The 15,416-nt window shown below is 40.4% G+C and overlaps 2 protein-coding genes across 6 annotated transcripts in view; one reads left to right on the forward strand and one right to left on the reverse strand.

Moving 5' to 3' along the window:
• CMSS1 (cms1 ribosomal small subunit homolog) overlaps positions 1–15,416 on the reverse strand; it is a 222,109-nt gene that overhangs the window by 74,974 nt on the left and 131,719 nt on the right. The window contains exon 2 of one of the 2 annotated variants that reach the window (XM_072327193.1): positions 12,450–12,585. The exons of the other annotated variant lie outside the window; for it this stretch is intronic. Within the exon in view, the coding sequence (XP_072183294.1) occupies positions 12,450–12,555 (106 nt within the window). The 5' untranslated portion in view covers positions 12,556–12,585. The remainder of the gene's footprint in view (positions 1–12,449; positions 12,586–15,416) is intronic. 2 annotated transcript variants of the gene reach the window in all.
• Positions 1–15,416, forward strand: part of FILIP1L (filamin A interacting protein 1 like) — a 192,349-nt gene that overhangs the window by 47,042 nt on the left and 129,891 nt on the right. For all 4 annotated transcript variants that reach the window (XM_072327182.1, XM_072327184.1, XM_072327181.1 and 1 more), the window contains exon 2: positions 651–794. Coding sequence is in view for 2 of the 4 variants with exons in the window: in XM_072327181.1 (XP_072183282.1) it covers positions 743–794 (52 nt within the window). In the remaining 2 variants the exon portion in view is untranslated. The remainder of the gene's footprint in view (positions 1–650; positions 795–15,416) is intronic.

Consider the following 15,416-nt stretch of genomic DNA (forward strand, 5'->3'; position numbering starts at 1 on the left):
AAACAGCCACACAACATAGTTACTATAGCCCATAATAAACTGGTTGGAGAAAATAAGGAGCAATGGGGGCATGCTATCCTTTACAGAGAGTTCTGATATATTTTTTTCCCTATTTATAGCAGTTCAGACAGTGTGTAATTTGTCATAAAATACCTCAGGGTACCTGTTATACTATGCATGTGGTTGGATGTATGGACCTTACTATGGACTCTTGTATTGCTGCTATGAGTGATGGAAAAATAAGGAAAATGTCTATTTTATGTGTGAACTTAAATCCAAGATCCTCCAGGATCAGTTTTAACAGCAGGCATTCCCTGTTTCCAAGCAACCAGAGGCAGATTGGGTGTTTGATCAGCCTGGGTTTTGGACCAACAATTTGCAAAAACTCCCCAGGACAAGAGTTTTGAAAGCTGAAAAACAATAATTATGTAAGACTGCTGGGATTATTTGTTTGTTTGCTTTTCTTTTAGATTTAATCACAGGTAGGCATTATTATCCCTTTCACTGGAAACACCTAGACCTCTTCCCCAAGACAAGCAAAATATCTACTGTATTCAAGATGCTTTTTTGTTTGGTTGTTTGTTTGGTTTTTTTAACCAGGTATTTACTTTTATGGAGTTACTTCTTACCATGTTCACTTTTCCATCTAGGATGTTTGTAATTCCGGGCAGCAGTGCTACTTCCCACAGTGTGAGAAAGACGATGGCAACTTGGCAGGACTGCTACCTGCTCAGTTCCCAAAATGAAGGCATCTGCCAGAACATTCAGGTTTCCAGCCTGTGATGCTTCAGCAGGTTAGTTGACCTTCACTTAACTTCTATAATACCAAATGTTTTTCTTTGAGCTGGAGATTTGCAATACTGCTTCCCTTTCCTCCCAAAGAGCACAGAGAGAGTTTTTAAATGAGGTTACTTTGGTAAGGAGTACTGAAGAGTTCCTACTTGATCGGCAGCTATGACAGTACCAACAATTCACTGCCAACAACGGAGGAGGAATGTACTTGACAAGTCTTGGTGAGAGACAGATTATGATCCTTGTCTCCTTGCCCTACATTCACAGAATGTCCAAGCTCATATCTTCCATTCACTTAAGGAACACACACTTGTGACTGGTTTCTCTGGACCAAACACCAGGTACCTGTTAAATAATATTAAGAATGATTTCACCATGAGATGTTTGTACTGGATCTCACCCAAGGACTTTTTATATATTTCATATATTACTGTTTTGCTGCAATTGCTGTTTCAAAGCAAAGCAAAAACTTTGACAGATATATGCATGAGATCATCTAGACGAGGAGACTGTATGTTTGGAGAGGTGTGGTAATACTCGACAAAACAGATTATCTTTTTCAGTCTGTCTTCCAAAATAAAGATTTTCTTGGATGACTATTTAACATAGGGGTTCCCAGAGTTTTGTCCACAGAGGGCAACTTAATAGGTGAGACATCAGGCTAGGGGCCGTATAACAAAAATCAATCTGTAGGACAGTGTAGAACAGCCACAATTTGAAAACCCCTATGAGGGTCATATTTGGAAACTTTCCAGGTCAGTCTCCAGAAAGCCCCAACTCTGATGCTGAATTCTTGTGAGAAATATAACTGAGCCTTGTGAGGTTTTTTTCCTCTTCGAAGATACATTTCTGAAGGATTTTTGTTTATTTGTTTTTGGTGTTTGGATGTATTGATGACTTACTGGTATCTGTTACACAAAGAGAGAATTGACAAAGCAAGAGCAGACATGATAGCCCTTCAATTTATAACATGCTTGTAAATACTAGTAAACTCAAAACATGCAGTAGTCCTTTCTGAAAAAGCTTCCAGCTCTAGAAGCAGCTCACACTGTATCCAGGCAGTGGTGAAAGGAATGGAGCTCTTACTAAATCTTCAGTAGATTTTAAGGTTTCTTTTATAGTTTGATAGTTTGAGGATATAATGATGTAAATTCTCATTATGGTCGCATTGAAATACTTGCATTACATGGTTTCACTGTGCCACAAACACAGACAGATGAAAGATTTCTGCCCTAAAGATTTATTCACTTCTCTTCAAGTTGGGGTGGCAATCGTAAACCATATCTAGGATTTGAGCACACTGTTATACCCATCAGATGACAATTCAGTCATGAAACAGTAGGTTAAATATGATTTTAGGCACTATTGGTCTGTAGGACAAGAACTCCTCCACGCTTCTATTTTTATTCCCAACTGTATGCAGAATCACAAAATGAAAGGCTTTAGAATCCTGTTTTACGTTTTGTAGCATTGGCAAGAAGGCTTGCTTGTTCCACTCACGCTCATATTAACAAGGATGCAGCTTACTCAACTTTAGGTAAATTAACAGAAAACACCCACTCTAGTCCTTAAGTATAAGTAGGTATAACAGAACGTTCCCATTCCACCTACAGAAACCACCTGAAGTAAAAACTAAGTCTTTCTCAGCAAACATTTTTTGGACTTCTGGTTCAGATGTTTTGAAGGGAAAAGCCATCAGTGAAACGAAGAAGCAAACAGATAAAAATCTTTGGAACGTCCTCACAGTACTCTGATACACTGGGAAACCTGGCGCCAGCCCCATGCTCCCCTGAGATGCTGGGGACTCTATCAGAGCATGAGTTCTAAGCAAAAATATCCCTTTGTTTCTGCTATTCTGACAGTTCTGTCAATGGACATCTCAGGTTATAAGCAGGAAAATGTATTGGGTCATGTACTCCTGTCATGTTGGATCACAAAGCAGTGCCTGAGTTAGGAAGAGTGGATGACCATGAGCGTGGTGGTATGGTTGGAGCACCCTTTTTAAAAGGGCTCCTTTCAGCAGCAGGCATGACTAGCTGGCAGAGATCTCGCTCAGGTGGAGCATCTTCTGTTTTGCTCCCTGATCCCACAAGAGATGTGGATAGTCATGAAATCAAGGCTTGTTTTCCCTCAAGTACCTGCCGTGCCTCCTTCTCGAAGAGGAAAACAGCTGCCTTTGCTGCAATATGACAGAAATCCAGGCCAAAGCCTCTCCTGATGGCTTCATGTTTACTGCATGCAGTCTGACAGGTCTGGTCACAGATTCAAGATCTCTCAGAAAGGTGAAGTTCAGCTTTCCGAGATTGACATGTACCACAAAGTGTCACGAATGTGACAAAGAGTACACCATGCAGCAAGTTTTCTATGCAGCAACCAGCTGCCGAGTCTAGATTTGATGTGCGGTCTATTTAAGAAATCCAGCCTCACTGTTTCCCGTGTTTTATCTCATTCTGATCACAAGTAAAAAAATCCAGTCAGTCCATTGTTCTTACCACATGGTAAGTAACTAACTACATGTAAACAAAACAATTAAGCTCCATAAGGAATTGCTTGCCATTCAAAGCTGAACTAAACACTGTATTTTGTTTCTGGAATCCAAATATGGTAAATTGGCTGATAGTTAATTGCAGCAATAGGACTATTTGCTGCACAGAACAGTTAAGTGCAAGAGGCAGAACAAACTGGAAATTTACCTATTCTCTTATCCTGGATACATCACCCTCCTTCTTCACTTGTAAAAGCACCAGGCTCCACCACTACCTCTCCAGGAGAATACCTCTGAGCTGTTAACCTCTTAAACTCCTGACAACTCCGGCATTCCAACAACTTGTTAGGGGATAGCACCACATACAACTACTCACCAACTCATCATTTTCTTATTAGCCCATGGACTTGATGGCCATAACACATGAGAGGAAAAAATGAGTCCCCTCTCCATTGCACACAAGCCCAAAAGCCTGGGTCATGTAAAACCAGACTCCCCACATCTCAAAGAAAACTCAACACCTCCACTGATATCTGATGTACATGTTGAATTTTGCAGGCTGAATATTTCTATGTGAAATGTTTATGCAACACAGGAGTTTTGAATATATAAACAAACAAAGACCAAACTAACCCCAGAAAGGAAACATTATTAAATCAGTTGCTGGGAGAGCTAATAAAAACAGAAGTAGAAATCTGTTCTGTTATGTTATTCACTGGGAAGGCTACTCTTATATCTTAAATGTGCATGCTTTGCTCCTCTGTGAAGATTTAGCAGTTATCCACTACCACAAGCCTGTACACTGCTGTATCTATCACTGATAGGCAGGAGCAACTGCACCGATGCATGCCTAAAGCTTGAGGAGGAAAAGCAGGACAGAGATAAGAAAGCACACAACAGGGTGGGTGCTAAACCCTGGGGCTTGAGAGGTCACAGGACACCATGAGGAAAGAAAGAGCCTGGAAGCTTCCAGGGTAAGTTCGTAATTCTCATATTGGAAATCTGTGAGTTAAAATCACAGTCATGGTGGATTTTACCATCTGTGTAAGTCATGCTTACACAGCCAACTTTGTGAAGTGGTATCTAAACTTCAAAACATCCCAGCTTTCTGCTGAAGTTAACAGATAAGCTGTAAGCTTGACACACAGCTAGACAAAGGCTATAAAAGCAAATGATGGCCTGTTTACTGTGGTGCCATAACACGTATGTTTCTATCTGCAGTGAGGGATGAAGAATGTCATTTTGTGCAACAGTTGAGCAAGGTCCAGTGCACAGAGAGTGAAATGGTTGGTCATGGGGGTCTTATCCAATGGTCATAAAGCAATGTGAGTGGGACACAAGTTATGCAGACATCTTTCCCACCACGTTAACAGAAGCTTAACCTGCATGAAAAACAGAAGCAAAAAAACTCTTCATGGTTGGTTTTCTAAATCTTGTATGTCAGACTTGGGAAAGGAAAAAGGACCAGGACAAAAAGGGTAAAAGAAAAACCTTCATCTAGAAGAGCCAGCACCCCCTTATAAGAACATTTTAGAGCTGGATACGGGTGGGAATGGAACTAGGCCTGGAATAGGGCTTCTTTGGAGGCATTCAAGGACCTGGAGAGTTTGGGACTTGTACCACGACAAGGTCAAGTTAATGCTGAAGAGTAGGAAAGCTGTGAGAGTTGGACTCCAAAACAAGGAATGAGGGGAAGAGAACTGGATGAGGCCAGGATAGTCGCTAGTTTCTTACTTGAGGGAGACTTGCGTCTGCAGAAAGGCCCCTTTCCTCTTACAGCCAAGACAGAGGCAACAGGTGGTCTCCAGTCTTCTTTTAAAGCATCTTTGCATGATTAGAAATTCTCATTGTGAAGCAACTTAGGTTGGAAAGGGAAAGGAATAGTTTCAGCTCTCTGTGAAGATGAGAGGGACAAGACAGTTTTCTTCAAGAGGGCACAAGCACTTTTAAGAGGCTCTGCTTGTCCTTCAGACAAATCAGACCACTCTTTTCCAACACAAAGTTTCAGAGAAAGCTACTCCAAGAGTCTAGGTATATGGCATTCCGAATGCATTTCCCAAAAGGCGCAAATCTGTTACAGCCTTATTCTTAGTGTGTTTTACAATTATTCTTTATTTCTCTGCCTCCTCTGAGCCATGCATTCTTTTTCAGTCTCTTAGTTGTGACTTCATTTACAGCAAGCTCTGCCCTTTTCTGCTTTGCCTCGCTCTGTTTTTTTTCCTTCCTCTTCACTAAAGCAATCCTTCCTTCTTGAATATTATTTCACAATGAACACAAGAAAAATAATAGCACTAATCTAATTTCATGGGTGTAGCACAACTGATTTGACATCTGCATTCCCACTCCTTTGACAGTTAACATTGCCGACAAACTCTTTAGAAGAAGCACTGCGCAAATCTGGATTGCGCATAGAACAGTACTCAGAACAAGTCTGGCCCTTAAGCCTGTGCCCAACAAATGCATCTAACACTAGATGGATAAGTTGTTTCGTATATTGCCCTCACCTTATTTCCACTTCAGGATTTCAAGATCCACTTCAGGAGTTTCAGATCCACATATTAATCCCCAGTGTGATGCCTGATGCAAATTTCATCAAGGTCACTTTCCTGGCAACTTTTAGGATGGTTGAGCAATTTTACCTCAGACCTCAGGCAACAGGCAAAACTGCCGCTGATATCAGGGAAAATTCTTCCAAGGTATAAAGCAAAAGGCATTTGAAGTTGATACTTTAATAGATAATGCTGAGTGCCTTTCCAGCCCTTTCCACTACAGCTGTGAGGGCTTGGTAAGCAATTGCATACCATGGTGTTGAGCATGGCTGTAAATTGTTGACAAACTGTTTGAACAGGCTACGATGTGGGCATCCTATTTGTCATGGCATCGTCCTTATAACATGCAACCATTGCCAAGCATTACAGTATAGGTTTTTCCACTGAATCCAAGATGTGGTTGACAAATATAACAAAAATTGTATCTTAAAGATGTTGAATGGGTAAAGAAGATTGTAACCAGGTCTCTGTTATGTCCTGCCTACTAACATGCAGGCTGAAGAAAACATATATGTTTACAGCAGCCACTGTTGTGCATGCATACACATCCAGCGTGCTCTTTTACCTACTGCATGTCAAGTAAGAGCAGAGCAAGTCCTGGGCAGGATGGTGGCTCTCTGAGCAGAGGATAAGATTTTCAGGAGCTGAAATGAATCGTTCCCATTCAGGAAACAAAGCACCAAGCTTCAAGCACAACTTTGTGTTTTTCTTCAGTGTCTGAATGCTAGACGGATGCTAATTGCCACTGCAGGATCCTCTTTGATAACCTTTAGTAACTGACTTCATTGAGCCAATTTACTTTCTCAATGTATTTACCTAATACTTCAACAAAACAAAACAAAACGATCACTGCTAAACATGGTCAGTTAGTGGTCAAGTTTGTTGCTAATAAGCGAACAACCCCAGTCCTCCTCCTCCTTATCCTCTGCTAGCCCTTCAAAGTCCACATCCTTTCATTCCGTGGCCACCAGTCACTTTCCCCTTTACCATGCCTGAATGCTAGAATACACAGAGCTGTCAATATAAAAAACTAGTAATCTGTTACCTAAGTACTCTGTGTCATATTTGGCCACTCAAATCCTAAGGCATGTACCTTTAATAAATCAACATTTTAGGAACATATTAAGTTTTCTTTTAATTTTATACTTAACTGAAAATAAAAGACTGAAGGTCCCTAAGCCTATGTATACCTCACCTACCTGCATCTGGAATGGTACTCTTCACAACTGTCCAAAATGACAAGTGAGAATCTGTGAACTGTAGAAAGCTACAAAATTTCAATCCCACAGAGAAAGTAATCTCAGGGAAGAATCACCCTCATAAAGATGCCAGGTAACTGCTATGGAACATTTTCTGCAGTTGGTACCTTAGTGAATACAGCACTGTAACTCCAGAAGAACTCACACATTTTAGAGCAGTTTCCTAACAGGAGTTGGGCATGAGAGCCCTGCCTCAAGTACATGAGCTCATGACTTGTCCTAGACTGAAGCTCTGACATTTCAAGACAGCAGGTCTGACTTCCAGTGCTGTCTTCATATTTCCAGCCCAACTATTTAGTGATGTATATATATATATGAAGGGAGAAGACCCATTTCAAAGCTCCTTGCATCTGAACTCCTGAAATATGCATCTTCCATCCTAGTAAATGCACCTCAGATGTATTTATGTTGCAAATTCCTTGCTATAAAACTGTCCCATTAAATGGAGACAACTTGCAATCTACTCAGCTATTTATAATGAGACACAACAATGAAAACCAGCTAAGCACTACTAAATGTCTTCTTGTTAACCCTTATGGTTTTATCATTACCGTATTTCTCTTTGTTAATTGGTATTCTCTCCTTTCCTTACTGCCTGACAGACATACATGCAGGATTTGCCCACCTAGCCAAGCAAATACAGTAGTGGAAGATGATAAGACTGAAGAATGCCTATACCATAATCTAAAGAGAAAAAAAAAAGGATTGTTTTCACAAGAAACTGCAGCCATTGCTTGTAACACTGACATGCAAAAATCATTAAGGCAGATGTATGAATGTTAAGCTGACGATATGCCGTAACCTACTGCATCTGAGGAAGTGTTGTTACAGTGAATGCTAGTGAGAGCATTTTGATAGGGGCCACAGGATTGGCTAAGACCAGTTTCATTGCTCAATGTGGCATATTTTTCATATTATGTAATGCTTATTGTATGTATTATAATGATACATAGCTGAAAGCCATCAGTAAAGGCTTTCACTAGGGACCAAGCAAAGCAATTTGATACAATGATAAAGAGACAATACTTGATTGTTTTTCCTTACGCTCTTTTGTATCTTTTGGTGGCTGTTAAATCAGGAAGTTCTGATCAGATCTCCTAGGCTCACCTATCACACTTACATTTTTCAGACCCAATTTGGAAACCAGCTGCTGGGAGACAAGCTGCAGTCTCCTCACTTGTGAAAGGTCACGAAATAAGGAGGTGAAGGAGAGGGGGCAGGTCTCAACCAGTTCACTACCCATCATCATGCACTGTACAAGTACCACCTTCCACAGGATGATGTCTTTCAGCACAGGCAGATTCCAAATTGGTTAGAAAACAGACTAACTAACTTGGGTAATCGCTGGGAAACCTCTCAAAACATGAAGCCATATTAAGTGGCCTTTTATTGACTATGCCGAATTTGAAGTTTATATGACATCAGGGCAGACTTGCAGAAACCCTCATGAACGCAGTCTAATCAAGCTTTTATTAAAACTAGACAGACTTTTTCACCACCAAAGCTAAGATTTCATTAGGAACCATTCTCTGGTTACTCTGTTTAACTTTCTGCATTTACAGAATCCTGTCAAAATTACCTCTTAAAGATTTGAGCTGAATTAACCGATACCTTCCATGGGGCTATTTGTCACCAAGAGAAAGTTCACTAATTTGGATAGTTTAGGTTACTCAGATCTTATTTCTTTTCTTCTGAGAAACTTCAATGTACGTAAGTGCCATATTACTTCACTGACGATGAGAAACAGATGAAAAAGAACTGCTTCCAATCCCAACCTCAGACACTGTAATTGTATTAAATGCTCATTTAATTATTAAAAAGAATAGAGTGCAATGCAAATGAAAGTTCAGAAAGTAAACAGTTTAACGTCTCAAAATCCCTTGTGTCACTGAGAGACCACAGAGGTCTAAGAATCCACACCAACTGGAATTTTAATAGACTAAACAGGTTTGATTTATTATTAAAAATTAATGTGAAATTAAAGAAGTGAGCACTACTTCAAAGCAGCTGCCTGTACACTTACTCTACTAGTTTGTTCATAAGCCTATTTCCTGGCCAAATACTTTAAATTCATTATGAACTGCTGAATTGCACGTAGAAGTCTGCCTATCACTTCTTTGAAATACCACAATGAAGAAATGCCATTCTAACCTCTCTGGGCAAAACATAGTCTTGGAACCTCTATAATACCAAGATGAAATCACCACAATTGGTTTAAAAACACTGTATTTTAAAATCTAATACTTCTTATTTTGGGGAATAAAATATTTGCATCTTGCAAAGTTTGGGAACGGCAGCTCAAGTATGTTTGTCCTTAAAGAAAAACTTTATTATATGACAGAATAAATAAATAAATAAATAAATAAATCCACCAACTGCATATACCAAAAGAAACTAAGAGCCCCAGTCCATTTTGGTACCTGGTCACTTTTTGACCATGCAAAAGCATGCATAACATGCAAGGTGTAGACTGCAAGGAGAAACTGAAAATTGCACTGTGGGGATAAGGATACTACCTAGAAGGAAATCTGTTTGGTCATAGCAGGTCCATGTGCTCACTGGTTCCACATGACTGGTGGGTAACAGGTTGAAAATGAGCCAGCAGTGTGCCCTTGTGGCCAAGAAGGCCAATGGTACCCTGGAGTGCATTAAAAAGAATATGGCCAGAAGGTCAAGGGAGGTGATCTTCCCCCTCTGTTCTGCTCTTGTGAGGCCATATCCAAAATACTTTATCCAGCTCTGAGCATCTTAGTTCAAAAATGGCAGCAAACTTCTAGAGAAAGCTGGGGGGGGGGGGGGGGGAGGGGGTTTGCAAAGATTATTAGAGGCCTGGAGTATCTCCCTTATGAGGAAAGGCTGAGAGGCCTGGAATAGAGAAGGCTGAGAGGGGATCTTAACAACACAGGTAACTGAAGGATGGTTGTCAAGTGGATGGAGCCAAGTTCTTTTCAGTGGTGCCCAGTTACAGGACGTGGGGCAACGAGCACAAACTGGCACAAAAAAGTTCCATATGAACGTGATGAAAGCCTTTTCACTATGAGGGTGACAGAGCACTGAAACAGGTTTCCCAGAGAAGTTGGAGTGTTGTTCTCTGGAGATACTCAAGACCGGCCTTGACACTTTCCTGTGCAACCTACTATATGGAACCTACTTTAGCAGGGGAGTTGTACTTAGTGATCTTCAGAGGTGCCTTCCAACCCCTGTGATTCTGTGTGATTCTGTGACTCCTCTCCTTGTTTGCATCTTCACTGCCTTCTGGGCCACTAGAAAGGCAGCTCCTTCAATCAGAGATCTCAGTGAGGCTCACTTCAAACATTAAAGGCAGCAACAAAGATGACACAGAAACAAATATGAGAAGGGCATAATAGAAGAATGTGGAACAGCTACAAGAATAAAGGAAGCAGGACTGAGGCTGGCCAGGCAATAAGAGACCAGAAAAAGAAACACTGGCAGATTAGCATCAAGCTGAGCAGTGAAAGCAAAACAGGAAAACTTGTTATTGCTCTCAATTGGAACAGAAAAGTAATCAAGCTAAGAGGTAAAACTTGGTGAAATGATGGAACTGCCATTACCTTAGCTTTGCCAAAGCTTGAAGTCTCTTGAAAACATGCAAAATCACTGTGTAAGGCAGGAAATGCAAAGGAAACATACTATCTGTCAGCCAGTATTTAGCGATCACACAGGATAAAAGGACAAAATTCTGTCCTCAAACATAATCAGAGAAGCTGAAAAGGAGGAAAAAGCTGGAGTTGTTGCAAGAGTAAGGAATGAGAACGCAGAGATCCCACTGCATGTAGACAACTAACGTGGGTGTCCAAACATGTTTAAACTAGACACTGCAATAGCATTATTAACTTTGTAAAGGTCAAATATGGGAGCAGCTCAGCGAGGACTGCAGGAATACAATGCAGGTTTACTAGCCTATAACCTATGAACCTTGTTAGTAATCCTAGACTGGCAACAGTCTCTCTCATTGCAGCAAAAAATAGCATAAGAGCATGATGATCCTAATGCTGTGAGGGATCATTGCGACTCCCCATCCCCATTAAGTGTTTTTTGTTGTAGTTGTTGCTGTTGTTGTTTTTAAGTAGCAACAGCTCCAAGACAGGAAGAATAAAAAAAACCTGCATCTCTTCCCCTCAGTCTACAGAGACACAAAGACAACACATATGAAGGACAAGCTTTAAATGGAGGTTTGCATTAAGTGACCTCTAAATATACAAAGATTATAAAACGAACCAACTAAACAAAAACAATGGCTGCAATGGATTTTGGAGTTGCTGAATCCAAGGAATGCAGCAACTCCGAGCTACAAAATCACTCCCTGATTTTTCTCATCTCAGGAGCCAATTAGACCTCAGGCCTGCATCTTATCGCAATTCCTGCAACCTCTATTTTTTCTATGGTAAACATTACATTTGCCTAGGCATTAAAACAGGATTCTGATTTAACATCAGATTAGCACCATTTCAAATTCAGTACACTTCAGTAGCAAGGTCGTATGTTTCTCCAAACACATACACAATGCTAAATAAAAGTGAGTTTGCTGGCATGGAAAGCCACACAACAGGAATTTGTCACAAAACAACCAGCTTCACCTCTGGTACAACAGCCAGGCTTTACACAACAGTAACTACTTCAGCAAATTCAGGATGAATGTCAGCTCCAACAAAGGCAGGAAATATCTGTCTTTATATGAAGGTCATGATTCATGTCTCTCCATGGCCAACTGCTGTAGTAAATATAAGAAATGATTATATGGAATTTGGCATCTGGGAAAATTATGCCTGTGCATAAAATGCAGTTTGCATCCCATCTATGTTGCAACATAAAATAATGCAGTCAGTCTAGTACTGATACACTGTACTGTAGTATGGGTTAATCCAGACTCTGTTTAAATACCTTAAGAACGAGAAGAGATCAAATGCTGTTTAAGACTTCTGGAGACAAAAACATGTAGACAGGAGAGCTAAAGAGCTAGGACCACTACATGATATGGATATAATTAGTGCCATAGAAGCCCAGAAAGAATTGATTGGTCAGGCTTTCTGTGGTTTTGCACAGGCTTTTATGTGTGAAAAACACTTTAATGAACATTGTGCCCATGCTCTGAGCAATTACATAGCCATCCTCTGAGCTATTGGAAGACAAAATTGAGAAGAATTAATCATGACCCCCAAATAAATAAACAGTGCAGCACAACTAACAGCAAGCTGAAAACTGGCCTCAATTTTACCCCAAATGGATAGTGCAACACAACTTCTCTCCAATCTATGCGATCTAGTAAAAAAGCAAAACTGTATCAGAACACAAGAAATACTTCAACAGATTCTGCGTTCAGTCAGAGCATGGTCTGAGATGCACCATGTGTTCCGCAAGGGAGAAAGGGAGGGAACGAAATAATCAGCTGGAGGGCAAACTCAAGTATTTCTTCAGTGACTTTTGTAGATGAAGCCTTGCATCTTTTCATTGTCCCAACACTCTAGGCAGTTTCCATCAACTAAAAAGGAAGAAAAAACACAGCGGTACACAAGGAGAATTATTTGGGCCTGTAGCTATTTCTGTTTTAACGTATAATTAAAATGTTGAACTGAAGCAAATTAGAAAACAGCTATTTTACGCTGTGGATGATGTGGTCCGCAGTCAAACATGAAACATATTGGTGAGTCTTATTTTCCTATGTAAAAGCTTGGTCTGTATAGCAATTTAGACTCCAATCCTAAATATTTTAAAGAGTTATTTAATTACGTATGAGAGACATTCTATACCTTTATACGGCAGCTGAAGAAGTGCCAAAGGACTTCTGCAATGCTCTACCTTTGGAGGACTACGTGCTGCAGTCATGTTACAAATGCAGCAATAAAAATTAGGGCTAGTCCTTGTAGTTTACCCCCACAATGAGTTAGACTGGTAGAAGATACGTATTTAACTTCCACGCAGACATTTATAGTAGTTTTAAAAGGGATAAAGGTGTCTTTGCAGCTTGGTCCCAAGCTGCTACAAAGCAACTCAAACATCCAACATACAGCATGAAGTCATTTTTGCAAACTTGTTGTTAAGCAATGGACTTTATTTGTTTCTTAATTACAGAAAAGACTATAGCACAGCTGTGGTTTATGCAGTTACATCATTCAAATAGTGTTCATTTTAACAATTGTCTAAACGCACATTTAAACAATTAGCCAATGAAAAAGATATTTTATACGCATTCAAATGTTATTATAGTAAGAATCTATTTAAGTGATACAGAAGTCCTAATTTGAACCACGTGGATGAAGCGTCAATTCAAGAATGTTTTGATTCTGTGGATTCTATTAAAGACTGTCAGAGAGGTTAAAAGAAAACGAAAAAAGATGAGACCAAATCTTCATCTAAGAGCACCAAGAAGTATCTTAGAGGAATCTGAGGGAAGAACCAATGGCAATGAAGAAGATTTGCACAGGACGGCTGATTTCTTTGTCTCAGTGTATCCCACCAAATTCAGCTTTTGGGAATTCTGTCCACCACAGACTGAGCTCCCTTTCTCCATTTCCATTTACAGTGTAGGGGCAGGATAGGGAGAGACTCATGGAAAGATTCAGAAAGTCAGGAAGACTTATGGAAGGCAGCTTCCAACTACATGTTATCCTATTTTCTACTACTGTATAGCAAAATTTAATGTTTCCAAATTTAACATGCATACTACTATATGGGGGTTGCTCCAAACTTAATGCCTACTGTTGAACTATGTTGGCCCACAACATTAGAGGCTGATGTAGGCCATAAAAGGTTGAACTTTCCCACCAACATTCCCTTACATGTTGACGCTGTGTGACAGATGGCAGCAGAGGGGCAGTCTGAAAGAATGACATCTGAAGAGCGTATGAAGCAAATGTGTGTCATGGAGTTAACCTACAAGGAAAACATTATACTCATTGACATTCACTGATGCTAGCAGAATGACTGTGTACATGGATTGATAGTAATAGGAACGGTTTTAAACTGAGACAAGGGAGGCTTCAGTTAGATATGAGGAAGAAGTTTTCCACACAGAGGGTGGTGACGCACTGGAACAGGTTGCCCAGAGATGTTGTGGATGCCCCATCCCTGGAGGCATTCAAGGCTGGGCTGGATGTGGCTCTGGGCAGCCTGGTCTGGTGGCTGGCAACCTTGCACACAGCAAGAAGGTTGAAACTAGAAGAGCGTTATGGTCCTTTTCAACCCAGGCCTTTCTATGATTCTATGATGATTATATGAAGGCTCTGGGAAGATGTTATAGCAGCTTTCCAGTCCATAAACATGGCCTGCAGGAAAGCTTTTGGGGGACATCGCATCAGAGAGTGTGCTGATAGGACAGGGGGAAATGGCTTAAAACTAAAAGAGGGGAAATTCAGATTAGATGTTGGGAAGAAATTTTTGACTCAGAGGGCAGTGAGGCACCAGCACAGGCTGCCCAGAGAAGCTGTGGGTGCCCCATGACTGGAAGTGTTCAATGCCCAGGATGGCACCCTGGGCACCCTGATCTGCTGGGAGGTGTCCCTGTCCATGCATGGCAGAGGGTCTGTAACTAGATGGTCTTTAAGGTCCTTTCTAGCTCAAACCACTCTGCAATTCTATGGCTTTGTGTTTTCTGTGCTTTCATGCCCAGTACAACTGAGTCAAGTAACATAAACTAGAAAATTTCTTGCTGTCATTCTCAAGGACCTTTGTATTTCTCTACTGTGCTTGTGCACATTTTCTTGTTTCCCCTTATGAAGTATTTTCCTATATTAAAAACAAAACAAACAAACAAACAAAAAAATCAGTAAACTTCTCTTTTTTCCCTCTCTACTCATAGACCTAAAAGGTAACTTTACCTATTATGTGCCAGCTCAAATGATAAAAAAAACCATTAAAGTTCTCTCCTCTCCTCTGGAGTCTCCTTCTCTGGATATATTCCAGACTCATCTGGACACTTTCCTGTGCGACCTACTGTAGGGAACCTGTTTTAGAATGGGTTGGACTGGAGGCTCCTAACAAACTACAATTCTGTAATTCTGTGATTAGGTATTCTGCTTCTGGCCTAAATGGAAGCTGATCTGTTGAAACCTTCACATGTTCTCTAGAAGGAAGTTACAGAGGCCCATAACTCATATATCTATATCTATATATATGTATATATATATAATATATTGTATTTATTTATTTACTTTGAGAAAGAGAGAGAGTAGTGTCAGGAATATCAGCTCACTGTAAGTTAGATCCTGATTAGAGCCATGGGACAAACAACAGCTACCACTGACAACCCACCACAAAGCAATGAAGGTACGTGTACAGACTGGCTAAATTGGAAATTTGGAGGACTGAGAAAAA

This window comes from Excalfactoria chinensis, chromosome 1 (assembly GCF_039878825.1).
Source record: "Excalfactoria chinensis isolate bCotChi1 chromosome 1, bCotChi1.hap2, whole genome shotgun sequence".
NCBI classification, from domain to species: domain Eukaryota; kingdom Metazoa; phylum Chordata; class Aves; order Galliformes; family Phasianidae; genus Excalfactoria; species Excalfactoria chinensis.